Source organism: Oryctolagus cuniculus, chromosome 17 (genome assembly GCF_051225735.1).
Source record: "Oryctolagus cuniculus isolate XC-2025 breed Fujian yellow rabbit chromosome 17, ASM5122573v1, whole genome shotgun sequence".
In the NCBI taxonomy this organism is placed as follows: Eukaryota; Metazoa; Chordata; class Mammalia; order Lagomorpha; family Leporidae; genus Oryctolagus; species Oryctolagus cuniculus.
In genome coordinates, this window is record NC_142883.1 from 44,151,046 (window position 1) to 44,176,474 (window position 25,429).

At 49.9% G+C, this 25,429-nt stretch overlaps 1 protein-coding gene across 1 annotated transcript in view; it reads left to right on the top strand.

Annotated features, from left to right (window-relative positions):
* SUPT6H (SPT6 homolog, histone chaperone and transcription elongation factor) overlaps positions 1 to 25,370 on the top strand; it is a 38,396-nt gene extending 13,026 nt beyond the window's left edge. The window contains exons 3-37 of the mRNA XM_008271024.5: positions 631 to 789; positions 889 to 965; positions 1,301 to 1,493; positions 1,668 to 1,752; positions 2,187 to 2,460; positions 3,059 to 3,160; positions 3,414 to 3,530; positions 3,898 to 3,987; positions 4,123 to 4,265; positions 6,009 to 6,157; positions 6,297 to 6,395; positions 7,173 to 7,302; positions 7,384 to 7,534; positions 7,684 to 7,838; positions 8,037 to 8,232; positions 8,601 to 8,740; positions 8,862 to 8,979; positions 10,523 to 10,599; positions 11,206 to 11,341; positions 11,633 to 11,770; positions 11,849 to 12,016; positions 13,243 to 13,370; positions 14,496 to 14,703; positions 15,149 to 15,296; positions 15,638 to 15,780; positions 18,319 to 18,459; positions 19,632 to 19,827; positions 20,172 to 20,410; positions 21,234 to 21,347; positions 21,517 to 21,641; positions 23,116 to 23,228; positions 23,474 to 23,551; positions 23,646 to 23,812; positions 24,178 to 24,365; positions 24,617 to 25,370. Coding sequence (XP_008269246.2) covers positions 631 to 789; positions 889 to 965; positions 1,301 to 1,493; positions 1,668 to 1,752; positions 2,187 to 2,460; positions 3,059 to 3,160; positions 3,414 to 3,530; positions 3,898 to 3,987; positions 4,123 to 4,265; positions 6,009 to 6,157; positions 6,297 to 6,395; positions 7,173 to 7,302; positions 7,384 to 7,534; positions 7,684 to 7,838; positions 8,037 to 8,232; positions 8,601 to 8,740; positions 8,862 to 8,979; positions 10,523 to 10,599; positions 11,206 to 11,341; positions 11,633 to 11,770; positions 11,849 to 12,016; positions 13,243 to 13,370; positions 14,496 to 14,703; positions 15,149 to 15,296; positions 15,638 to 15,780; positions 18,319 to 18,459; positions 19,632 to 19,827; positions 20,172 to 20,410; positions 21,234 to 21,347; positions 21,517 to 21,641; positions 23,116 to 23,228; positions 23,474 to 23,551; positions 23,646 to 23,812; positions 24,178 to 24,365; positions 24,617 to 24,803 — 5,072 coding nt within the window. The 3' untranslated portion in view covers positions 24,804 to 25,370. The remainder of the gene's footprint in view (positions 1 to 630; positions 790 to 888; positions 966 to 1,300; positions 1,494 to 1,667; positions 1,753 to 2,186; positions 2,461 to 3,058; positions 3,161 to 3,413; positions 3,531 to 3,897; positions 3,988 to 4,122; positions 4,266 to 6,008; positions 6,158 to 6,296; positions 6,396 to 7,172; positions 7,303 to 7,383; positions 7,535 to 7,683; positions 7,839 to 8,036; positions 8,233 to 8,600; positions 8,741 to 8,861; positions 8,980 to 10,522; positions 10,600 to 11,205; positions 11,342 to 11,632; positions 11,771 to 11,848; positions 12,017 to 13,242; positions 13,371 to 14,495; positions 14,704 to 15,148; positions 15,297 to 15,637; positions 15,781 to 18,318; positions 18,460 to 19,631; positions 19,828 to 20,171; positions 20,411 to 21,233; positions 21,348 to 21,516; positions 21,642 to 23,115; positions 23,229 to 23,473; positions 23,552 to 23,645; positions 23,813 to 24,177; positions 24,366 to 24,616) is intronic.
* The last annotated feature ends 59 nt before the right edge of the window (positions 25,371 to 25,429 follow it).

A 25,429-nucleotide genomic window follows, 5' to 3' on the forward strand; every position in this document is an offset into this window, starting at 1 on the left:
TTATCAAAAGAATTGGTGTAGGGCAGGCGTTGGGTCTAGCGGTTAACCCGCTGGTTAAGAGGCCCACATTTCACAGCAGAGTACCTGGTTCAGTCCCTGTTTCTTATTCCAGCTTCCTACTAAATATATACTCCTTGGGAGGCAGCACTGATGAATCCAGTAACTAGGTTCCTGCCGCCCACATGAGAGACCTAGATTGAGTTTCTGGCTCCCAGCTTCAGTTCCCCCAACTGTTGTGGGCATTTGGAAGGTGAACCAGCAGATGCTGTCTCTCAAAAAAGTCAAATATGTCAATGAAAGAGGAAATATAGCTGCTAAGTTTATAAACTGAGGAAAGCAAGGTTATCGGTGGCTGTGAAGCCTCTGGTAATGATTTTGAGGAGCCAGAGTAATTAGGAAGATCATCTTACCTAAGGAGAGATGGTGAATGTAGGAAAGAAACCATCCTTTCCAGATGCTGCTGCTCTAAGTTGTGGCCATATTTTGCACCTTTCCATGAGGTAGAAGAGTTCATGTGGCATCCAGGTCATTAAGAACATAACAGTTGGATAATGCCGGTTCAACAGGTGGCTCTGCCCTACCCCCAGCCTGTTCCCCAGTCTCTATGTCTCACATTTGCATGTTTTCCAGATGAGGAGGAAGAAGAGGAGAACCTAGATGATCAGGACGAGCAAGGCAACCTGAAAGGTTTTATCAATGATGATGATGATGAAGAGGAAGGGGAGGAAGATGAGGGTAGTGACTCCGGTGATTCTGAAGATGACGTTGGACATAAGAAGAGAAAACGCAGTGAGTGATCTGTCCTCTGCCTGGGTGAGGCTGCTGTGTGGAAGTTAGAGTGTGGGAAGGACCTCCTTGTTACCATGGGTAACACTTTGTTTTCTTCAGCATCTTTTGACGACCGCCTGGAGGATGATGATTTCGACCTCATTGAAGAGAATTTGGGTGTCAAAGTTAAACGAGGAGTAAGTGTGTTCATTGTTCCTGGGGGTGAAACAGAAGCCTTTGAAATGGTCTCATTGGGAGAGGAGTAACATCACAAAAGAATAGTTTGGGGAGCATTGGAAACAGCGATGTTCAGTGTCATTGTGTTATTGAGGTTTAATTTGCATCCCAGATCTGGGTGCCTGTTAGAGGAAAGCTTGTCAGGTTTCAAGGGTGGACCTTGAACTCAGCAAGTTCTTTCCCCCCTCCCTTGACTGGCATTGTTTTGCTGGGAAGACGAGAATGAGACTGGAAAGTAGGCCTCCTTGTGCCAGATCCCTCCAGACCCTGATGAGGCAGCTTTTCCCATCCCTAGCAAAAGTACCGGCGTGTCAAAAAAATGTCAGATGATGAGGACGATGACGAAGAGGAGTATGGAAAGGAGGAACATGAAAAAGAGGCGATTGCTGAGGAAATCTTCCAGGATGGGGAAGGGGAAGAAGGGCAGGAGGCAGTGGAGGCTCCCATGGCTCCTCCAGAGGAGGAGGAAGAAGATGATGAGGAGTCAGGTATGTGGCGCGGGGCAGGGAAGCCAGTGTTTAATGGGTGTCGGGATTCCCTGATCCCTAGGAGCAGGCTCAGAAGCCAACCCTCAGCTATGACCACCAGCCATCTGACCCAAAGAGGTACCTTTTCAGGAGCCTCCTGACACCTGAGCATTAACCCCTTTCTTCCCTTCCCAGATATTGACGACTTCATTGTGGATGATGATGGTCAGCCTCTGAAGAAACCTAAGTGGCGGAAAAAGCTTCCTGGATACACAGATGCGTGAGTGGGGTCTCTTACACGGTAGTGGTAAAGGCATCGACTGGGCTGTCAAGGGTATCAGCGGCCTCTGCCAAAGATGGGACATTGCCAGTTTTCAGTTCTTGTTCTTCATGTTGCAAATAACTTGTACTAAGCAATGGCTGCTTTCTCTGAAAGGGAAAACTCTAATGCCTTTACCCAAGATGGATCCACCGAGCAGGATATAGGCCCATCTTTGAGTCCTGTCACCAGCAAGTCCAAAGATGGGCTTTTAAGCCTCTGATAGACACTAGTTTTCCCAGAAATATCCCCCAGCTAAGCCATTTCCTCCATGGTGGTACTTTTATTTATTTCTCCAAACCTTCTTAGTTTCCCTGAGCCAAGTGAAGGATCTCTGCAGGGGCTGTGTTTCTCTCTCCACTTGAAGTGGGCCAAACTGCCTGTTCTCCTCACAGAGCCCTGCAAGAAGCCCAGGAGATCTTCGGCGTGGACTTTGACTATGACGAATTTGAGAAATACAATGAGTATGATGAAGAGCTGGAGGAAGAGTATGAGTATGAGGATGACGAGGCCGAGGGTGAAATCCGAGTACGCCCCAAGAAAACCACCAAGAAGCGGGTGAGCCGCAGGAGCATCTTTGAGATGTATGAACCCAGTGAGCTGGAAAGCAGCCACCTCACAGATCAAGACAATGAAATCCGAGCCACTGACCTGCCTGAGAGGTTTCAGGTAAGAAACAGCAGCCTCTGCCTTCTGCCAGTCTGTCATCGGGGAACTGGAAAACAGCCTAGCAGCAATCTGACATGGAGTCGGTTCCAGGATGGACTTTGAATTCTGTTTGACTCAGGGCCCACGTTGCTTACAGTATTTTGAATGGTATACTTCAAATCTATGAAATGATTATTTCATGCTAGCACAGCATGATGGCTAGATACTAGAAATGTGTGCCTGGCCAGCGCCGCGGCTCACTAGGCTAATCCTCCGCCTGTGGCGACAGCACCCTGGGTTCTAGTCCCGGTTGCTCCTCTTCCAGTCCAGCTCTCTGCTGTGGCCCGGGAGTGCAGTGGAGGATGGCCCAGGTCCTTGGGCCCTGCACCGGGAGGAGGCGTTTGGCTCCTGGCTTTGGATCGGCACCGGCCGTGCCAGCCACTGGGGGGGGTGAACCAACGGATAGGAGGACCTTTCTCTCTGTCTCTCTCTCTCACTGTCTAACTCTGCCTGTCCAAAAAAAAAAAAAGTGCCTGTTTCTGTCCAAAAGTGGTATATATTTACCCTAAGTGGGATAGGATATAAGGTCAGTCTAACCCTATTGTGTTATCTACTGCAGCTCCGCTCCATCCCAGTCAAGGGGGCTGAAGATGATGAGCTTGAAGAAGAAGCTGACTGGATCTACAGGAATGCCTTTGCTACACCAACCATTTCTTTACAGGTACCCAAAAGAGATCCTTGGTTTTTAAAATGAACCATAAATCCACCTCATCAAGATGGGGATCCACTCATCTTCTGCCCTATACTGTGTGGGTGTGGGTGTGTGTGTGTGTGAGAGAGAGAGAGAGAGAGAATGGGAGTGTGGGGGACTGAGAACTCTTTCTAGATTTCTAGTCCTCTTGTATTAAGCAGTTTTGTTTGGTAAGACAAAGCAAGCTCACTGTGGCCATTTCTTTGTCCTTTTCCTACCATAGGAAAGCTGTGATTACCTAGATCGAGGACAGCCAACCAGCAGCTTCAGTCGAAAGGGGCCCAGCACAATTCAGAAGATCAAAGAAGCCCTAGGCTTCATGCGAAATCAGCATTTTGAGGTAGTACCTGGAGCTCTAGTATCCCATTGACTACAAATTCACTTAGGAGATGGAGGAAAAGATAGCTACCTAAGTCAGGTCAGGAGATCCCTTCCCCTGTCTGCAGAAATTACTCAGGGTGTTAGCATTACTCAAGGTGTTAGCAACAGAAAGAAACCCTGGTAATCAAGGGGACAATATAACCATGGCTGCAGCATTGTTATCTGTTATCGGAACCAGCACTATGCCCTGGATAGCTGCATGAGAGAGGCTGAGCTTCTGACCATTGAATTTTCTGGAGCTCTTTATCCAAGAAGTTATTAGCCTCTGGCAGAGGACACCCGTGCATATCTTTCTTCTGGTGACTGTAGTCTCCTTGCCACCCTAGGTGCCTTTTATAGCCTTCTACCGAAAGGAGTATGTGGAGCCTGAGTTGCATATCAATGACCTCTGGAGGGTGTGGCAATGGGATGAAAAGGTAATGTGCCTCCTTGGCCCTGGGGCTGAGTTGGGCACCACAGCTACACACTTGGTCTCCTCACTTGGTGAGGAACAGCAGGCTTGGGTCTCCAGAGCTGAACGCCAGCCTCACACCTGCCCTACCCTGCCCTAGTGGACCCAGCTGAGGATCCGTAAAGAGAACCTAACACGGCTGTTTGAGAAAATGCAGGCCTACCAGTATGAGCAAATCTCTGCAGACCCCGACAAACCTCTTGCTGATGGCATCCGAGCTCTGGACACCACAGACATGGAAAGGTAGGTAGCACATGCCATGCAGGGTTTATTCCATCACAAGGAGCCCTCAGACCAAGGCAGGCCCCTCAGGTCCAGTGCTACCTTGCAAAGTTAGCACAGGCCTCATCCCTTAGATATCTGTCTTGTCAACCCATCAAATGGAATTTTTTTCTGATACAAATGCACCTTAGTTATCTGTATTGTTCTATGGAAGACAAACACTGATTTATTTAACAAATTAACTGTTAAAAGGATTGGATATTCATATCTGCTGGTCTATACGTTTATTCCGCGTAGTAAAGCTACATGGGAAACCAAATTAAAATTAGAATCAGGTAGGCCTGCAGTGAGGTGGGGGCGGGGGGAGGAGCACAGGGTTTTAGTGGTCAGAGAGGTGAAGCTGAGGAGGAGGGATAAGGATTATCTCAAGACTTTGAACTTAACTGCTGCCTTGGCTTCTCCCTTTTTGCTTCCATTTCTAACAGCCACCAGTCACCATTTTTGTTTGACATATTCCTTCTTTGCTTTAAGATCCCTTGGTTTCAGTTAATTTATGGTCTGGAACTGTTGTATGTCTGTAATTGGAGAACACAAGGGTACTCAAAAAGGTCATGAAAATATGAATTAAAAGGGGCCGGCGCCGTGGCACACTAGGTTAATCCTCTGCCTTTGGTGCTTGCATCCCATATGGGTGCCAGGTTCTAGTCCCGGCTGCTCCTCTTCCAGTCCAGCTCTCTGGGAAAGCAATAGAAGATGGCCTGAGCCCTTGGGCCCCTGCACCCACATGGGAAACCGGGAAGAAGCTCCTGGCTCCTGGCTTCGGATCAGCATTGCTCCAGCCGTTGTGGCCATTTGGGGAGTGAATCAGCGGATGGAAGACCTTTCTGTCTGTCTCTCCCTCTCAATGTCTGTAACTCTACCTCTCAAATAAATAAATAATTTTTAAAAATCTAAAAAAAAAAAAAAAGATTTATTGGAAAGGTAGGGTTACAGAGAGGCAGAGGCAGAGAAAGAAAGAGGTCTTCTATCTACTGTTTCACTCCCTAAATTCCTGCAATGGCCAGGAATTGGGCCATCTTTTACTGCTTTCCCAGGCCAGAGCTGAGAGCTGGATCAGAAATGGAGCAGCCGGGACTTGAACCGGAGCCCATATGGGATGCTGCCACTGCAGGTGGCATCTTTACCCACTATGCCACAGCACCAGCCCCAACCTTTTTATTCTTTTATTTATTTATTTGACAGACAGAGTTAGACAATGAGGGAGACAGAGAGAAAGGTCTTCTTTCTGTTGGTTCACCCCCTAAATTTCTGCTATGCCGGCGCTGTGCCGATCCGAAGCCAGGAGCTAGGTGCTTCTTCCTGGTCTCCCACGTGGGTGCAGGCACCCAAGCACTTGGGCCATCCTCCACTGCCCTCCTGGCCACAGCAGAGAGCTGGACTGGAAGAGGAGCAACCGGGACTAGAACCCCATGCCCATATGGGATGCCAGCACCACAGGCGGATTAACCAAGTGAGCCCCCAGCCCCAACCTTTAATACTTTTTTTTTTTTTTTTTTTTTTAAGAAAAAACTAAGCATAGATTTCAAGAATTTTTTTTGGCTCCCAAATAAACTTACCCTTTTCTCCACAAACATTTCCAAGTTCTCTCATATAGGCACCCATCTTAGTTGGGATCTTGCCTCCTGGGAATTGGGACCTCTTGTGGCAACACTGGGGTCCACTCCTTCCCCAGTGACAACTTAGATCTTATGTCCCTTCCTTCAGACTCAAGGATGTACAGTCAATGGATGAATTGAAAGATGTCTACAACCACTTCCTGCTTTATTATGGCCGCGACATCCCCAAGATGCAGAATGCTGCCAAGGCTAGCCGCAAGAAGCTGAAGCGTGTAAGGGAAGAGGGAGATGAAGAAGGTGAGTGCTGGGAAAGTGCAGGAGGCTGGTGGCCGTGGCATTGCTCAGGATGCCCTTGGCTGGGTTTCCTTTGGGGCTGCCTCTCTGTCAGATGCTTGAGAGAGAGTGGAAACTAGAGCACAACTTGGTTTCTCCTCAGGTGAAGGTGAGGAGGCAGAAGATGAGGAGCAGAGGGGCCCAGAGCTCAAGCAGGCCTCCCGCCGAGACATGTACACCATCTGCCAGAGCGCTGGGCTAGGTAAAAAAAAAAAGTCAGCTTCTTTGGAACCTGGGCATTCTAGACTTCAGCAAGGGGAGTTGTTATCCAAGAAGAGGACTGTGGATAGGAAGACAGAAGGATGTCTGGATCCATTACCAGTTCAATGCTGAACCACCTAATACATGATCTTCGTACACGTGTGCTTCTTCCACTCAACCCTGCCCCATCGTAACAGTCTAGCCTTTCCCCAAATATCTGGAGTAATGAAAAATTTGGGCTCGAAAAGAGAATCATCCTATTTCTTCTGCCTTGTAACAGCCCATCAGGGGTTTACAGTCAGTAAACCCTGCTTTTGTTTTTTAAAAAATTTATTTACTTATTTGTAAGCTAGAGCAACAAAGGAAGGGAGAAACAGAGCAAGATCTTCTGTCTTCTGGGTTTATTGCCTACATGCCCCAACAGCCAGGTTGAGCCAAGCTGAAACCAGGAGCCAGGAACTTTATGATATCTCACATGGGTGGCAGGGACTCACATACTTGGTCTATCTTATTTTCCCAAGCACATTAGCAGGAAGCTGGACTGAAAGCGGAGCAACTGGGACTCGAGCCAGTAATCCCATATGGGATGCTAAACTGCGAAGAGCAGCTTAACCCCACAAGGCCACAGTGTTGGCCATTCTTACTCATCTGCAGTCTGGTCTCGCTCATGTGTGGTCCCTTTAGTCTAGTGCCCAAAAATTGCTGCTCTAGACTCTGAAAGCCAAGAGGTGTGGGTCAGCCCAGCTTGTCTTACCTTTCACTCTCCTGTTTTTGTTAGATGGTTTAGCCAAAAAGTTTGGGCTTACTCCCGAGCAATTTGGGGAGAACCTCCGGGACAGCTACCAGCGACATGAGACAGAGCAGTTCCCTGCCGAGCCCCTCGAGCTGGCCAAGGATTACGTGTGCAGGTAGGCATGCAGCTGGTGGCTGGTGGCAGAGGGGTCCTGAGAAGACTCCCTCATCCTGCAGCTGCACCATTTTCCCCACAGCCAGTTCCCTACTCCAGAAGCTGTGCTGGAAGGGGCCCGCTACATGGTAGCCCTACAGATTGCCCGTGAACCCCTTGTCCGGCAGGTCCTAAGGCAAACCTTCCAAGAAAGAGCCAAGCTCAATATAACCCCCACCAAGAAAGGTAGAAAGGTGAGCCGGGTGAAGGGCTTGGATTCCAGGTGTGGCCCAGCTCTCTGAACTGAGTCTCTTGCTTTCTGCTTAGCTGAGAGGCAGGCTTTTCTCCCCAGGGCTGAGTGCAGCCTGGGCATAGGCTCATAATTCCTTCTTGATGCCCACAGGATGTGGATGAGGCCCACTACGCTTATTCCTTCAAGTACTTAAAGAACAAGCCTGTTAAGGAACTGAGAGATGACCAGTTCCTCAAGATAGGCCTGGCTGAAGATGAAGGGCTGCTGACCATCGACATCAGCATAGATATGAAGGGAGTAGAAGGGTAAGGAAAGCCCTGGCCCAGGGCATCTTTGGGGAAGGCTTGGTTGAGGAACTTGCTGTAGGGAAGGCTCCTCAGGAATGTGAACCCAAGTTTCAGAATTGAGCAAGCCACTGTCCCTGGCTTATTTGAAGTGTTCATGGACGTTTGGTTGTCACTTGTTCTCCATCCTTGACATCACAGCTTTGTGTCTTTTCTCAGCTATGGCAGTGACCAGACGTATTTTGAAGAGATCAAACAGTTTTACTACCGAGATGAGTTCAGCCACCAGGTGCAGGAGTGGAACAGACAGCGCACCATGGCCATCGAGCGAGCTTTACAGCAGTTTCTCTATGTGCAGATGGCCAAGGAGCTCAAGAACAAGCTGCTGTCTGAAGCCAAGGAATATGTCATAAAGGTGAGAACAGATTGGTTGCCTCTAGTTGTGTGATTTTCCCAGACTAGAGTGAAAGAATTCCTAAGGAATCATCTCAGCTAGTAGAGAATCTCAGGGGGAAGAGGAGCGTAATGTGAGAGGCAGTGCGAACAAGGCCGCGGGGACCGCCTCCATGGCCTTCACTCCACCGGCCCCTTCCCCCCTGCTCGTCCAAGCGGTCTTCTGTGTACTCTTCAGTTTCAGAAGCAAGGGCTACCCTCAGGTTGTGAGCCTGCCAGGGGCTAGGAACGTACACATGTGAATGCACGCCCTTGCACCTGTGTGCCTGCATTTCCTTAGCATAGTTGGTGAGCCTGATAACCGTGGTGTCTGATGTGTTGCTTCCCTAGGCCTGCAGCCGAAAGCTCTACAACTGGTTGAGGGTGGCGCCCTACCGACCGGATCAGCATGTAGAAGAAGATGATGACTTCATGGATGAGAACCAAGGGAAGGGCATCCGAGTCCTAGGCATTGCTTTCTCCTCTGCCAGGTAGACTGCCTGTTCTGGCCTGCCCGGCACCATCTCTTCTCTGTCTTCCTCATTTCATTCTTTTCTTATTCACAGTCCTGTTGCTGATTATCGCTCTGTTCTTTTTCTGTCTGGCTGGCAGAGATCACCCTGTTTTCTGTGCTCTGGTCAATGGTGAAGGAGAAGTGACAGACTTTCTCCGGCTGCCCCATTTCACCAAACGGCGAACTGCATGGAGAGAGGAAGAGCGGGAAAAAAAGGCAAGTGCCTGGCACAAGCTACCAAGTGTACATCTGGAGTACACGTTATTCAGCAGAAATAAAGTTATGGTCTAAGCAGTGTCTCATGCAAGACTGGTCATCTCTGCTGTGGTCACTGACTTCTCATCCCTACTGTGGGCAGTAGGTGGCACTCAAGTCATCTGGTGCAGAATTTACTTGTGGATTGAGGCCAGTCCCTAGGCCTTGTGTGCTTCTGGACCTGCCTTTATTGCCTCTGTTATTACCAGCATCTGGGTCAGACTGTTCCAGGAGCTGAAAGCCACTGAGGCGTGACGCCAGCTTTTTGCCTGCAGTGGCCTTTCTGTATCTCTTCTCCAAGGAAAAGGAGTTAGGATTCATGTTATTATTCTAATGGGATTTTACAATTTTGTTGGCAGAGCCCCAAAAATTTTTTTAACAAACATCTAGTTTTTTTAAATCTTGAAATGGAGATGACGATCTCAGAATAGGGCTATCAGGCAATGGTTTGTGTAAATGAGACCCAAAGTATTTGGTTGACCACAGTCTAAGTGTAAGCTGCAAGTAAGATTATCTTAGAAAATATTGACATGTGTTTATATCCATGTCAGAGGGCTGGGCTCCTTGATTTGTGTTCTGCTTAGATAGCATGCGCTGTATCGTGTCCAATGCTGAGCTTTATATTTGAAAAGGAGAGAAGGCTTTGTTGAGGTACATACTCCACTGGGCATATGGTTTTGCAAGAGACCACTTACTCATAGCTCAGCCAGATTTAGGAGAATAACAGAAGTATTGAATCCTTCTACTTAGAAAATTAAGAGTACTTGAAAGTTGGAGACAGCCCAAGAAGCAAAACGATATGCAGCATTTCTGGGAAAGCAGAACATAACAGCACTATGGATGGAGATCACGAAGTTTATAGGAATGTCCATGGCGAGAAGTTCCCTTGGGCCCAGATGAGGCTGATTTTCGATCTTAATACATTGATTGCCGTACTCTTTTGTGATACCACTGCCTCCCTCATTTTGCTGTACTCAGGTCTTCTGCAGAACTCAACTCTGTTGTGAGAATAGACATCCACAAAATCTGTGAGGGTGTCCAGATGTTCAGATGTGAGGTGCTGGAAATTAAGCCATAGGCTGAAGTCTTTGGGAAACATACTCAGCACGTTGACCTTTTCAAAGGGCCCTCACCCAAAGAGGGCAGGCACCAATTCCTTATTTTGCTTGTTCAAAACTAGGATGTGTGGCTCAATATTAGAGGGAGACATATTCTGATTCACAGTAAAAGGGACCAGTTTCCTGTCAGACCACAACTGGCTGGTAGTGTGGAGTGAGGCTCTAGTAGAGTGACAGAGCAGAGGCAAGGTGGCCAGCCAGCTGTCCAAGAGCAGAGGGGAATGGGTCCTTGGTGGCAGCTTGGACTAGGTAGTATCTTAAGACCCTTGCAGTTTTTACTGTCCTCTGGTCTTGCAGGAGCTGAAGCTGCTTAGGGTATAGCTCACTAACCGCTTAAAACTTCCTCATCCTCAGAGCCATTCAGCTTTAATTTTCTTTCAATCCAGGCTCAAGACATTGAAACACTAAAGAAATTTCTTCTGAACAAGAAGCCTCATGTGGTGACAGTTGCAGGAGAGAACAGGTAGGGGGGCAGGGGATTGATCCAGGCCTGGTTCAAAGCTCTGACCCCAAAATCACTTGTGTCTTACTGTTGAATCTGGCATGTGCCCATTGTAACAGGCATGTACCCATGTAGCATGTTGATGTTATTCCCAGGGGGTATCCGTGAGGATGTTTTTCCTCCTTGTCTTTAAAGCCCTTTGCTGAGGCCAGTGTTGTGGCACAGCGGGTTAAGTCTCTGCCTGTGACACCAGCATCCCATATGGGTGCCAGTTCAAGACGCAGCTGCTCTACTTATATTCCATCTCCCTGCTAAAAAAAATGCGCCTGGGAAATCAGCAGAGGATGACCCAAGTGCTTGGGCCCCTGCATGAACGTGGGAGACCCAGAAGAAGCTCTAGGTTCCTGGCTTTGGCCTGGCCCAGTCCTGGCCATTGGTGGCCATTTAGGGAGTGATCAGCATATGAAAAATCTCTCTGTCTCTCCTCCTCTCTCTCTAATTCTGCCTTTCATATAAACTTTAAGAATTTTTTTTTTAAAAGCCCTTTCCTCCCTACCCCCATCCCAGTCATGAGACTGCCCATCCTTAAGAAAATATATCCATTAACCAAGACTCCTCATCCCTCAGGGACGCCCAGATGTTGATTGAAGATGTGAAGCGCATTGTGCATGAGCTGGACCAGGGCCAGCAGCTGTCTTCTATTGGAGTGGAGCTAGTTGACAACGAGTTGGCAATTCTTTATATGAACAGCAAAAAATCAGAGGTAATACTGGGGCCCTGAGGGCCTGCCCAGGAAGTGCTATATATATCCCAGAGAGATTTAATAGGGAACAAAAGTTATTAGGGGCTCAGGACTGCACCTGTTCATTACTCATGCAGAAGTCTTCGATGTCGCCAGTTATGATTTACGTTGGGAGCCCCAGAGATTAGCTTGGTTCCAGGAAAAGGGGTCCCAGAGAAGAGAATATAGCTTCAAGCCAGAATGAATTGGATTTCCTCTTGATGTTGGCGCTGAGGGTTCTTTAAGGCCCTGCTGACCCTTGCTTGACTCTAGGCAGAGTTCCGGGATTACCCTCCAGTCCTGCGGCAGGCAGTCTCCTTGGCCCGGCGCATCCAGGACCCTCTGATTGAATTTGCCCAAGTGTGCAGCAGTGATGAAGACATCCTCTGTCTCAAGTTTCACCCCTTGCAGGTGAGTAGCATTTGACTGTTCGGCCTTGGTGGGCAGAGAGGCACAGTAACCTTACTCCTGCCTGCTGTATGTCAACAGGAGCATGTTGTGAAAGAAGAGCTACTCAACGCCTTATACTGTGAGTTCATCAACCGAGTCAATGAGGTCGGGGTTGATGTCAACCGTGCCATTGCCCACCCTTACAGCCAGGCCTTGATCCAGTATGTCTGTGGCCTGGGACCTCGAAAAGGGACCCACCTCCTGAAGGTAGGCTTTCGTTCAGTCTAAAAATTAAAAATGTGCCCATTTCATTGCATCCGTATATACATTTGGTCAGTGTGTGGTTGACAGATGGGGAAGAGCAAGGTTCGAGAGGTAGAGTGGCTGGTCCAGAATAACCGTACTAGTGAGAGGAATCCAGCATCAGAACCCCTAGGCCGAGGCCGTGCTCCTCACTGCTGTGATCTAGGGCTCGGGAGAAGATACCCACAGCCATGACCGAAAACTGGGGAACACAACAAGGCAGTGTTCAGTGCAGAGTTAAGGACAGTGGGGTTTTTTCCAATGGGAAGGAAAAGGATTTCATGGAGAGAGAGCATGCAGGGGGCTTCGGATGTGTCAGTGATGCTCTTCTTGAAGATGGGTGCAGAAGTGTATATCTTATCATTAACTTTTAGGCCAGAATGCAGTGTTTGGTGAGTATAATGTAGTTCATTAAAAAGAAATTGGGGAGCCAGGCACTTGGCAAGCCATTAAGTCCCTCCTTGGGACTCCTGCGTCCTAAATCAGAGTGCCTCGTTCAAGTCCCTGTTACTCTGCTTCCAATTTAGCTTCCTACTAGAGTGCTGAGGCAGCAGATGATGGCTCAAGTAATTGGGTCCCTGCCACCCATGTGTGGGACACAGATTAAGCTCCAGAATCCTGGCTTTGGCCTGGCACGGCCCTGGCTCTTGCAGACATGTGGGGAGTGAGCCAGCAGATATAAGATGCCTGGTTTTCTTTTGGGGAAAAAAAATTAGTTTTTGAAAAATGTATTTGGCGGTTTCAGCACAGCAGTCAGTTACAGTGGCACTTGGGATACCTGCATCTCACGCTGGAGTGCCTGAGCTCATCTTGGCTCCACTTCCAATCCAGCTTCCTGTTGGTGCACTCTGGGAGGTAGCAGGGGATGGCTCAAGAATACTTGGTTCCCTGCCACCCACAAGAGAGACCTAGATTGAGTTCTGTGTTCCTGGCTTCAGCCTGGCTCAACTGTTGTAGGCATTTGGAGAGTGAACCAGGGAATTGAAGGTGTCTCTCTCTCTCTCTCTCTTTACATGTCAATAATTTTTTATTTTTAAACTTACTTGAGTGGTAGATACTGTGGTACAGTGCTCAGTTAGATATTGGGGAGGAGTGCCGTTCTTGTTGTGGGTGGGTAGCAGAGACCTGAAAGCAGACAGGGGAGGTGGTACTTGCCGACTGCTCTGGCTCACCCCAGCTCTCTCCCCTAGATCCTGAAGCAGAACAACACCCGACTCGAGAGCCGGACCCAGCTGGTCACCATGTGTCACATGGGTCCCAAAGTCTTCATGAATTGTGCTGGCTTCCTCAAGATTGACACGGCTTCCCTGGGGGACAGGTGATGCCCTCTGCCTGGATAAGCCAGGAGGAATTCCCTGGGGTTTTGCTTTGGGGTATCAGGGAATCAAGGCTACAAAGGGCCACAAGTCACTTAAATTAGGAGTGTTTTAAAGAAATGGTTTGGAACCCTTGTTTAATCAAAAGCCCCTGACCTATGGAAAGGATCAGCTCAATTATGTGAAGCTTTTTTCATGTGAGCAAAACACAAAAAGAACCAACTTGGTTTATAAATTAAGCACAGAAAACGCAGATTTTGTTCAGTGAACACAAACTTACTACAACTGTAGCTGTGATTTGCTGTGGCCAGATAAGGGTGGGAATGGCTGGGGCAATGGAAAAGGAGTGTGGGGGTATGAAGAGATAAGGCAGGGGGAGAGATTTGTTCTGTTTTGAGATGATGTTTTTTGAGAGAAAGTTCTATTCATTTGGACTTTGGACTTCACTATTGACCTCTTCCTCTCCAGAAGTTATCAACTCAGTCTTTGGAGGATCTTTTCCACGGGCTCATAGCTCCTCATTCAGTAATGGAAATCAGTGGGGAAATAGGCTTCAAGTTCTAAAACTTCATTTTCCACTCAGCTTTGCTGTAACACTCCACGAATAACATAGGTCCATGTGAGTGCACGGGCAAGACCAGCCTGGGAAGGCTTTATGGGGGAAAACAGCTGGCAGCCAATTCTCAGAGGTCTTCTTCCCCCTTCTTTGTTTCATCTTATTATAAGATTCATATTAGCTCATTATATAAAATTCAACATGTAGAAATATTATGCAGAAAGTGGAAGTCCCCCATAATCCCACCCCCCAGAGATAACTACCATAACAATTTTATGTATACTACAATTTTTCTAAATTTTATTTTTGCTATGCATTTACTAACTACCCATTTATTGCAAAAATGGGATCATACGGTTCATAGTGTTTTGCAGTGCATTTTTCACGTATCAGTATATCGTGGCCATCTTTTCATGTCAGCACACATAGACCTACCTCATTCTTTTTAATGGCTGTATAGTATTCCATCATATGGAGGTGCCCTGATTTATTTAACCAGTTCCCCATTGGTGAACATTTGGGTTGTTACTAGAAGCTTCTTGTTCTATATCTGCCCCTTCCTTTCCTCTAGCACTGACTCATACATTGAAGTGCTCGATGGTTCTCGTGTCCACCCGGAAACCTATGAATGGGCCAGGAAGATGGCAGTGGATGCCTTAGAATATGATGAGTCAGCTGAGGATGCCAATCCTGCAGGAGCTCTCGAAGAAATCTTAGAAAACCCAGAGCGTCTCAAGGACCTGGACCTGGATGCCTTTGCAGAAGAGCTGGAGAGGCAGGTAGGTGACAGTGTGCAAAGCTGGACAGGAAATCTTAGCCCCCATGGCCTGGTTAGGAGGGGGCAGCAAGCGCCCACGTTTGGCTGGGTTTCATGGGGAAGTGTTCAGGGTGCTTGTTACAGAGCCAGGCAAGTCTCAGAGTATGACTCTAACTGTGAGGGTGAGGGAGTGTCAGTGACAGCGAGGGAGAGTCCCCTCTGGGCGCCCTTGGCTCCCCTCTAACAGCGCAGCTTTGCATTTCTCTGTTGTGCATGTCGGGGTTCTGTGAAGCATGTTCTCATGGAACAGTGTTCATAGATGAGAAGCCACTTTTGGAAAATGAAGGAGAAAAAAGAAACCCTGACCGCAGCCAGCTGGCCTCCTCCTTTCATTGAGACCCCCGACCCCGACCCCATTTGGGTTGGGGAGCAGTTGCAAGGCTCTTTTTGATGGACTTCTTCCCCAGGGCTATGGTGACAAACACATCACACTTTATGACATCCGGGCAGAGCTGAGCTGTCGGTATAAGGACCTCCGGACAGCCTACCGCTCTCCGAACACAGAGGAGATCTTCAATATGTTAACCAAAGAAACACCGGAGACTTTCTATATTGGTAAATACTGGGCCTGTGTATTTAGCTGGAGGAGGATATGCTGGGGTGGGTGCATTTATTATATTCCAGCCAAACAGTGATCCAACAGAACAAGGCAACTTGGTACTGTCAGTGGGGAAAACAAGGGAACTTTTCAAAAGATGGCAGGACTCTGGGTTGGAAGTCAAAACTGAGTTCAAGGTGAAATTGTGCCTCTAAAGCTGCTGTGGGCTCTCCACGGACTCACTCCTTGGAGCCTCGCTTTCCCTCGTCAGCAGTCAGGGCTGGGGAGGGGTCAGTGGAGATGCTCATCACTGAAGGCCGGTGGGAGTCACCCCTCCTGTTCTCTGCCCTTCCTGTAGGAAAGCTCATCATCTGCAGCGTCACCGGCATTGCCCACAGGCGTCCACAGGGTGAGAGCTATGACCAGGCGATCCGCAACGATGAGACAGGGCTGTGGCAGTGCCCCTTCTGCCAACAAGACAATTTTCCTGAACTAAGTGAGGTATGTGCTACAGTATTCAGTCAGTTTCCTTGATTGAATGGTCTCTGTCCAAAGGAAGCAGAATTAGGCCAATTGAAGCTACCATGTTTAGGAAATTTGGCTGTAATATATCTTAGAAGGCCTGATAATAGCTTAGCTTTGGTTTGGTGACGTGGAACCTCTGTGACCGACTCGAGTCTGATTTTTTAAAGATTCATTTATTTTAAAGAGTGACAGAGAGAGGGGGGAGAGACTGAGATTGAAAGATCTTCCATTGCTGATTCACTTCCCAAATGCCCACAACAGCTGGGGCTGGGCCAGGCTGGAGCCAGGAGCCAGGAACTCCATCCAGATCTTCCATGTGGATAGCAGGAACCCAAGCCATCATCTGCTGCCCCAGAGGGTGCATATTAGCAGTAAGCTGGACCAGAAGCATAGTAGCTGGCACTTGAACTGGACCTCCCCCACAGAGGGTACAGGTGTCGCACGTGGTGGCCTAAGCCACTGTGGCACAATGCCCACCCCTCCCTTCTGATTTTTAATCTGGTCTTTTGGGGCCCATTGCAGAACCTCGTCCACAACAATGCCTTTCTGTAATTTTTATTTAATGACCTTTTTAAATTAAAGACTAGATTTTTAGATCTCATATTAGCCTCCCTCTGCCCCCCACCCCAGTAAATGTTTCCCAGTTACAATCAGAGAAAGCAAAAGAACACAGTGGAAAAGATCATAGGCTTCAGGCAGATAATAGGCTCTGGGATACAAGGTTTTAGTTACAGTGGGAGAGTTCCTGAGCCACAGTCTCTTTAACGGTTTTATAAATGGACTTAGATACTGGTGTTGGGGCGTTGGGGCATCAGGTAATACCAGCACCACATATGAGTGCCAGTTCATGTCCTGGCTGCTCTACTTCCAATCCAGTTCCCTGCTGAATGGCCTGGAAAAAGCAGTGGAATATGGCCCAAGTGCTTGGACACACTGCCACCCATATGGGAGCCTCAATAAATGCAGCTCCTGGCTTCAGCCTGTCCCAATAATGGCCTTTGTAGCCATTTGGGAAGGCAACCAGAGGATGGAAGATTCTTTCTCTCTCTCTCTCTCCCTGATTTTCAAATAAATGTATGCCTGCTTCATAAGCTTGTGAGAATCAAGTAAAACAGGTATGTAAAAGATGTATTGTAGCACCAAGCACATAGTAAAAACTCGTAACTATTTTATTATAAAATGTATTTTTCAAAAAAGGAAGCAGCAACAGGGACAATTTAGATGGATAAAACACATACAGTGAAGTAACCCTGTATGCCACTTAGAAGTTACCTGTGTGCTTGCTTTTATTCCAGCTCAGTCACCTTAGCCTTAACCCTTGTGCCCCATTATCTGGATACCTGGCCTCACCAGATTAGGGAAAGGGGGACATGATTTCTTACTTACAGAGTAGGCCCAAGGTCCTTACACACGCTTGTTAGAAGTTACCTGTAGCCTCCCTTCAATTTTTTTTTTTTTTTTTTTATCTAAGATCTATTTATTTGAAAGGGAGAGTTACAGAGAGAGGGAGGGACAGAGACAGAGTTCACTACTGATTCACTTCCCAAATGGCTGCAACGACCAGGGCTGGACAGGCCAAAGCCAGGAGCCTGGAACTCCATCTGAGTCTCCCACGTTATATAGGGACCCAAGCACTTGGGCCATCTCCCACTGCTTTCCCATGTGCATTAGTAGGGAGCTGGATCAGAAGTGGAGCAGCCAGGACTTGAACTGGTGCCCGTATGGGACACTGGTATTGCAGGCTTTACCCACTATGCCACAACCTCCCTTCAGTTTTCACATTTCTCCTTACACTTTTTTCTCCCCATATTTTTTGAAAGACAGTTTACTCCCCAAATGCCTGTAACAGCCAGGAGCCCAAGTACTTAAGCCATCATCTGCTGCCTTACAGCGTGTGCATTAGCAGGAAGCTACATTGGAAGCAGAGTCATTTGAACCAGGCATTGTTATATGGAATGTGGCATCTTAACTACTGCCAAACACCTGCCCTATTCCCTATACTTTGTAATTTCCCACTTTCACACCATCTGCCTTTCTGATGGTAAAAATCATTGACGACACCCCCCCCCCCCCCCAAGAGGTTTTTGGTCTCTCGGTTTTTTTTTTTTGTTGTTCTACACATGGTAGAAGAGATGATTTTTCCATTTCACCCATTGCCTGGGCTCCAAGAAAGTCAGGTGCTGATGAGCCCCTGTGATGAGTTCTGAGAAGGTTCATGGAGATGCTTCTGTACTCATTGGGTCAGACCAAAAGGGGAGGAGTGTCAGATGCAGCTACGAGGTCACAGATGTAAGCAAAAGATTCATGTGATAGCCAGTGCTGCAGATGTGAGCCATGAGTCAGGGAACGTTGCAGATATTTGGAGTCTCTTAGCTAAGTCATTGTGTTTCCAGATCACAGTGCCAAGTGTCAGTGACAAAATAAATTACAACACTGCTGGCAGCCAGCTCTTTATGCTTGTCCAGGAGGACCTCCAAGATCTTAATAGTCAACCTCTTCTCTTGGCTTCTTCAGGTCTGGAACCACTTCGATAGTGGTTCATGCCCGGGCCAGGCCATCGGTGTCAAAACACGGCTAGACAATGGTGTCACCGGCTTCATCCCCACCAAATTCCTCAGTGACAAAGTGGTCAAGCGGCCAGAGGAACGAGTGAAGGTAGATGGATGACTGCCTACGGTTGGAGTACAGTTTCCAGCCGCCCAGACCAGGCTCTCTGGAACCTGGGGCTGTTCCCATCGCAAGTCAGGCTCTGTTCCTAGTGGCACAGCTGGGGGCGGGAGTGTCTGAATGAGTGGCAGCGTTTATTCACGGCCTTTGTGAGATTTCAGCAAGTTGCCAGCCCTTTGATGGTGGGCTGTCTCGTCCTGTGGTGTAGTTTAGGGCAGGAAGCAGGGTTTAGCGTTCATGCTGTGAAACAGAAAGGCTCTCCCTGTTTTTCCAAGGTCAGGCGGTACTGCTGTGGGAGTTACAAAAGTATATACAGCCAGCCCTGTGCACAGGAGCTATAGGCAGAACCAGACAACAACAGAAGGAACCTTCGCTGTTCTCTGGAAAAGGTTGAGAGTAAATCTCTAAGCTCCATTCCTGTTTTCATGTTCACCCACAGCTGCCTTTGATGGCACACTTGACACTGATAAATGTTGTGCCTACTCTCAGGCCCGATGGGGAAGGAAATACCTGTTTTGTTTGGTGTTTGCTTTTTTTGTTGTTTTTTGGTTTTTGGTTTTTTGTTTGGTTTTTTGTTTTGTTTTTTTTTTTAGAAAAACCTAAATGTCTTCCAAGATGATTCGGTTAGTGACATTGCTGATAGCAAATCTGCCTAACTCTTGTTCTAAGGCCCCTGAGAGCCGGGGCCTTAGGAAGGCTGGGGAGAGACATTCCTGGGTAAATGAACCTAGGGAGATTTTCACAAAGAGGAGAGCCGTGCAGTGGCTTTTGCCATTACATTAGACAGAAGGTCTGCAGTCACGAGTACAGAAAACAGCTATTATTTTGCTTCCCCTCCAGAAAGGGCAGCCAGCGTTCAATTGTACCCTGGAAGCCGTAACCAGGAAACTAGAGGAAGAGGGAAGAGTGCCAGTGACAAGATAGATCACAGCAGGCACCAGCCACTTATCCCTCCCAGAGTTGGAGGCATCGGTGCAAGGCACAGCCCATGGCCCCCAGAGCAGACCTAACCCTGAACTTGCTATGCTAGTCAGTAGCTGGCTTGCTCTGGGCTAGTCACTCTACCTTTCTGCCCGGACTTTGGTTTTCTCCATATGTGAAGCAGGGCATCGGGCTAGAGCATCTTTGTCCCTTGCAGCTCAAATGTTCTATGGATCTAGGTGGGAATGACCGTGCACTGCCGCATCATGAAGATTGACATTGAGAAGTTTAGTGCAGACCTGACCTGCCGCACCTCAGACCTCATGGACCGGAACAACGAGTGGAAACTGCCCAAGGACACCTACTATGACTTTGATGCCGAGGCAGCAGACCACAAGCAGGAGGAGGACATGAAGCGGAAGCAGCAGCGGACCAGTGAGTGTGCCGCCAGCCATTCCCGTGCCCCCTGAGTCTTGGCAGCTCTCCTGCTGCGGGACTTACGCCACAGGATGTGTATGTGTGACACTCTCCTGAAAGGAAGTCTGAAATCCAGAACCTTCTGGGTCATTACTTGGCTATTGCATTCTGACTCTTAAAGCCTCATTCTCTCATCGACTTGAGAGCCCAGGCAAACAAGTCCTTCATGTCAGGGAATCCAGACCCAGGGAACGTGAGAGTCTCACAACCCCAGTAGATCAAAAACTAAGCCCTCATATGTCCCATGGCTGTCTGCCTCTCACCTCGTAACCTGGTCTTGCCTTTTCTTTTCCCATTGTCAGCATACATCAAGCGAGTGATCGCACACCCATCTTTCCATAATATCAATTTCAAACAAGCAGAAAAGATGATGGAGACCATGGACCAGGGTGATGTGATCATCCGGCCCAGCAGCAAGGGTGAGAACCACTTGACCGTAACGTGGAAAGTCAGTGACGGCATCTACCAGCACGTGGATGTGCGGGAGGAAGGCAAGGAAAATGCCTTCAGCCTGGGAGCCACGCTGTGGATCAATAGCGAGGTGAGAGCCTGTGCCTGCCCCACTGCCAGCCCTGCTGTTCCCAGAGGCGGGCCCTGCTGTCTCTTCACTGAAGAGTAACTCACAAGGCACCATGTGTATTGTGGCTGTGCAGAACAAAAAAGTTGCTGGTAGAATGAATCATTTGATACTGATTTTGTGTATTTTGACCTCTTTCCCTGTCCTCAAATTTTTAAAATACACAGCCTAGGCCGGGCTGCGGCTCCTCCACCTGCGGCGCCGGCACACCGGGTTCTAGTCCCACTTGGGGTGCCAGATTCTGTCCCGGTTGCCCCTCTTCCAGTCCAGCTCTCTGCTGTGGCCCGGGAGTACAGTGGAGGATGGCCCAGGTGCTTGGGCCCTGCACCCCATGGGAGACCAGGAGAAGCACCTGGCTCCTGGCTTTGGATCGGCACAGCGCTGGCTGCAGCGGCCATTTGGGGAGTGAACCAACGGAAGGAAGACCTTTCTGTCTGTCTCTAACTCTGCCTGTCGGGGAAAAAAAAAAAAAAACACAGCCTAGAAAGCCAGTGGGGGAAGAGAAGATAAATATGTACCTGTGTGCCTGCACACACACACACACACACACACACACACACAAAGCTTCTACTTCCTATTTTTAGTAAAGAGAAATCTAGTGAAGTTCCCTAGTGTTCACAAGCACCAGGGTTGAATCAAAGTTGTACTCTATAAGCCTGACTCAAATAGATAAGATACATCGAGGGTCTTCAGCCATGGCTTCTCTTTAGGGTGGATTTGACAAAGGGCAGGGACAGACACTTGGCTGTGGCTGTGACATGCGGAGGCCTTTGCCTTCTGCCCGCAGGAATTTGAAGACTTGGATGAGATTGTTGCCCGCTATGTGCAGCCGATGGCCTCCTTCGCCCGGGACCTTCTGAACCACAAGTATTATCAGGACTGCAGTGGTGGGGACCGCAAGGTGAGCCCAGGGCCTTCTGAGAATGACAGCATCCGGTCACTTAAGGATGTATGCTTTCCATTCAGTGTAGGGGACGTGCAGGTGGTCAAGGACGTGTACATCGTGTATGCCAGACATGGTGTACCAGGCGTGCTGCTCTCCCAACCTCTCACCCTCGTTCTACCCCCAGAAATTAGAGGAGCTGCTCATCAAAACTAAGAAGGAGAAGCCCACCTTCATCCCCTATTTCATCTGTGCCTGCAAGGAACTGCCCGGCAAGTTCCTACTGGGATACCAGCCCCGGGGTAAACCCAGGTGAGCACTGGTGCTGACAAGGTGCTGCCGCTGGGGTCCACAGCCAGGCTGGAAGGGAGCCAAATCCTGTCTGCTTGATTGCCTTGCTCCTCTTCTCTGTTAAGAACAGAGGTGGAGGTTGGAGGTGGGGAGAGGGTGATTGAGAGGCAAAGGTTCACATGAGAGGTGTGCTTGCATCAGCCCTGTGAGGAGCTCCCTGCACTCCGTCTCCCTCCCAGACATGACAGAAATCACCTGGCACTGCCCTACTTCACATGCCCAGAGGTCAGGGGTCAGCACATGGATAGCTGACTCCACCCTCTGCTTCCCCCAGCCCAGGACAGCTAGCTTCTGCTGCCAAGTGGCCCCAGTGCTCTCTGCGCTGAAATGGGTGGGTACTCCCTTCTGTGTGGGACTGGCTGGCTGGCCTTCTTTGTATCTGTTGTACAGACTGATCAGCACACCAGCCTTCTCAGCCCAAGCCCCACCCCACCCTCACCCGGGCCCTTGGCCACAGGTCTGCATTTCTGTTTTCATCGCTATACTGCCTGTACATGCTGCATGGCCTACACTGTCGGTGGGGTCAGTGGCAGACGGCAAGAAGCCGTGGACCCTGGGGACACTGCACTGTCCTGTGCACATCTGGAGTATGGTACTTGTTTCTGACTCCCCAAAATGCTTCCAGAGGATGGCAGCCAGAGTTGCATGTGGTCTGGAAACCCTGTTCCATGGGAAACAGTTGGCCAGAACCAGGAGCAGACTCAGCACGAGAGCTTCCTGGGGGAAGGAGCAGAGGACTTCTAGGAAGGAGGTTTTGGCTGAGCGTGGCAGACACCTTGCATTGTCTGTTGGCTGCTGAGAGCTGTCCTTAACTGTGCACATCCCTGTCTGAGGTGTGGGGAGGAGTCCATTGTGCACACTGTCTCAGTTAATACTCACAACCACCCTGGAGGTTTAGGTCCGGTTTTCCTCATTTTACAAATGAAGCCAAGACAGGTTTAGTAACTTGGTGTGGTAAATGGCAGACCTGGAACCAGGTCTGCGCTGGATCCCAACCTCTTAAGCACTGTCTGCTGATCTCAGAAGTGATTAAGGGCAGACTAACCCCCTGCCAAGGCCACTGCAGAAGTCTCTTGCTTAGACTTGGCCTTTGCTGCCCCCAGGAGGCCCCTTCCTCCCTGGCCTCCCCGTCAGCTGCTGTGTGGCCCTCATTCTGCAGCCCTGTTCTGTGATGCGGCCTCCAGCAAGCCTTCCTCTGGAACTTGTGTGCGGCTCCCAGTGGGCCGAAGAATCCTTGGCCTTGAGCTCGTGACCATGCACGCCTTCCCTCCCCACTCAGTGCAGCCTCCCCTCACAGGGCTGGGGACTGGTGCTGTCATCTCTGCTTCCCCAGCACCCAGTATGACTGTCGCACACGTTGGACATCTGTTCTGGTCGCACCCTCACAGCTGCCTCAAAGTGGGGTCTGATGAATGTTTCCTTCTAAAAATCCCAGGATAGAGTATGTAACGGTGACTCCAGAGGGATTCCGGTACCGAGGCCAGATCTTCCCCACTGTGAATGGACTCTTCAGGTGGTTTAAGGATCATTACCAGGATCCTGTACCAGGTGAGCCCCACTGTCGCCTGACTTTCAGGCTGTGGTTGGAGGACCATGCAAGGGTGGTCACTGGCCCTGACTAAGCGGTCTTGTTGCTCCCACCACGGCCTTGCCTCAGGCAGGCGCTCCACGCAGTGTGCTGGTGTGCAGTGCTTCCTTCTCCACCTAGCTCAGCAGCTCTTCCCAAAGTCCTGATCCAGGAAGCCAGGACTCGGTTGCTGGAGGGACGCAACTAACTATAGCCATCCCCTCAGGTATCACTCCCAGCAGCAGCAGCAGGACCCGGACACCTGCCTCCATCAACGCTACCCCAGCCAACATCAACCTCGCAGGTTAGGCACTTGGGCCTGGGCCTGGGGGTGGCGGGGATGAAGCTGGATGGACTTTGGCCTATAACATGCCATCCCCACTTCTGCGTGCTTACAGATCTGACGCGAGCTGTGAACGCCCTGCCCCAGAACATGACTTCACAGATGTTCAGTGCCATTGCTGCTGTGACAGGCCAAGGACAGAATCCTAATGCCACCCCAGCCCAGTGGGCCTCCAGCCAGTATGGCTATGGCGGCAGTGGAGGGGGCAGCAGCGCTTACCACGTATGTGGCCTGGGGCGGGGCTCCCTGTGCAGGGTGTGGAGGGGTCAAAGGGAACAGGCATCCTTTACCAACCACGTCCTACAGATAGGCCTCAGGAACTGTCCCCAACATGTGGTCCCTTTCCTCAGGCCTATTTTTCGGGAGCTGAGCTCCTCAGTGTCCTTTGGGAACCTTTGATCCCCGCAAGCCACAGAAAGCAGCAGTGGTCAGGACTGGTGGGCTCTGCTGTGTGCCAAGTACCATTCTGTCAGCTCCCCTCAGCTCTCAGAACCACTTAGTGCTGAGCTACCCCTTACCACGTGCCAGAAGTCCACAGGATCAGGCCAGCCAAACCCAGCCCCACTTAACTGTTTTATCCTTTGCAGGTATTCCCAACGCCAGCTCAGCAACCAGTGGCCACACCACTAATGACCCCCAGCTATTCCTACACAACCCCAAGCCAGCCAATCACCACCCCACAGTACCACCAGCTTCAGGCCAGCACCACCCCACAGACTGCACAGGCCCAGCCCCAGCCCTCTTCCAGCTCCCGGCAAAGGCAGCAGCAGCCAAAGTAAGTGTCAGGACAGCAGACTGGGCAGGGCAGCAGGAGGGGCTTAGCACACTGGGCACAGGCAGATGCTCCGCCACCTCTGTCAGCCAAGAGCTCTGTACACTGCCCTACCACAGCAGAGGGGCTACAGCCCGCAGGGGCGGGGTCCCTTTCTGTTAGGGTGGGCACTCACCAGGGATCACTGGGAAGGCTGCCGTCTCGCAAGCCCCTGGAGAGTGCCTGCCTCCAAGGCCGTTCGTTTCTCCTCTCAGGTCCAACAGCCATGCAGCCATCGACTGGGGGAAGATGGCGGAGCAGTGGCTACAGGAGAAGGAGGCAGAACGGAGGAAACAGAAGCAGCGGCTGACACCTCGGCCCTCCCCCAGCCCCATGATCGAAAGCACGCCCATGTCCATCGCTGGCGACGCCACCCCGCTCCTGGATGAGATGGATCGGTAGGGGCTGCTCCTTGGACTCTGATGACCTCCAAGGCTGAGAGGAGCCTGGCCACCTACTGCCTCACTCCCTGCCCCTCCTTTTCTGTCCATAAGGTGGTATGGCAGGATGGTCAGCCTGGATGGGTGACAGGCTGGATGGCCTTGTGAACTTGAGCTCAGCAAATGCTAGGCAGCAATTCTCCCACTCCAGACCCTTACTGACCACCTGTCCAGGGACCAGGCTGGGGAAGTGTGGCAGGGAAGAGAAGGAGAGGGGAGCAGTTTTGTATTTTACTCCCTACAAGCCATGTGAGCTTCTGCCCTCAGCTGACTGAGCTGCGAGAGGCACCAAGCTCAGCACGCGTGTCTCCCCGGCGCTGGTGGGGAGAGGGATGCTATTTATTCAGTTTGGGGCAGGAGGGAGAGGAAGGGAAGTATTTCTAGCCCTGATGCCAACAGCGTGGGTGACTGTCAGAGCAGGGCCGCGGGGGAACAGTGCTCACTTGCCCAGCCCCTGCCTGGCCATCCTCACCCGCCTGCTGCTGCGCTCCCTGCCTGTCATTTGAATAAACAGTGTTTCTACAGAGCACTCCCCGAAGCCTCTCTCCAGCGTGCGACCGTGCAGGGCTGCCCGCCTCCACTCCACAG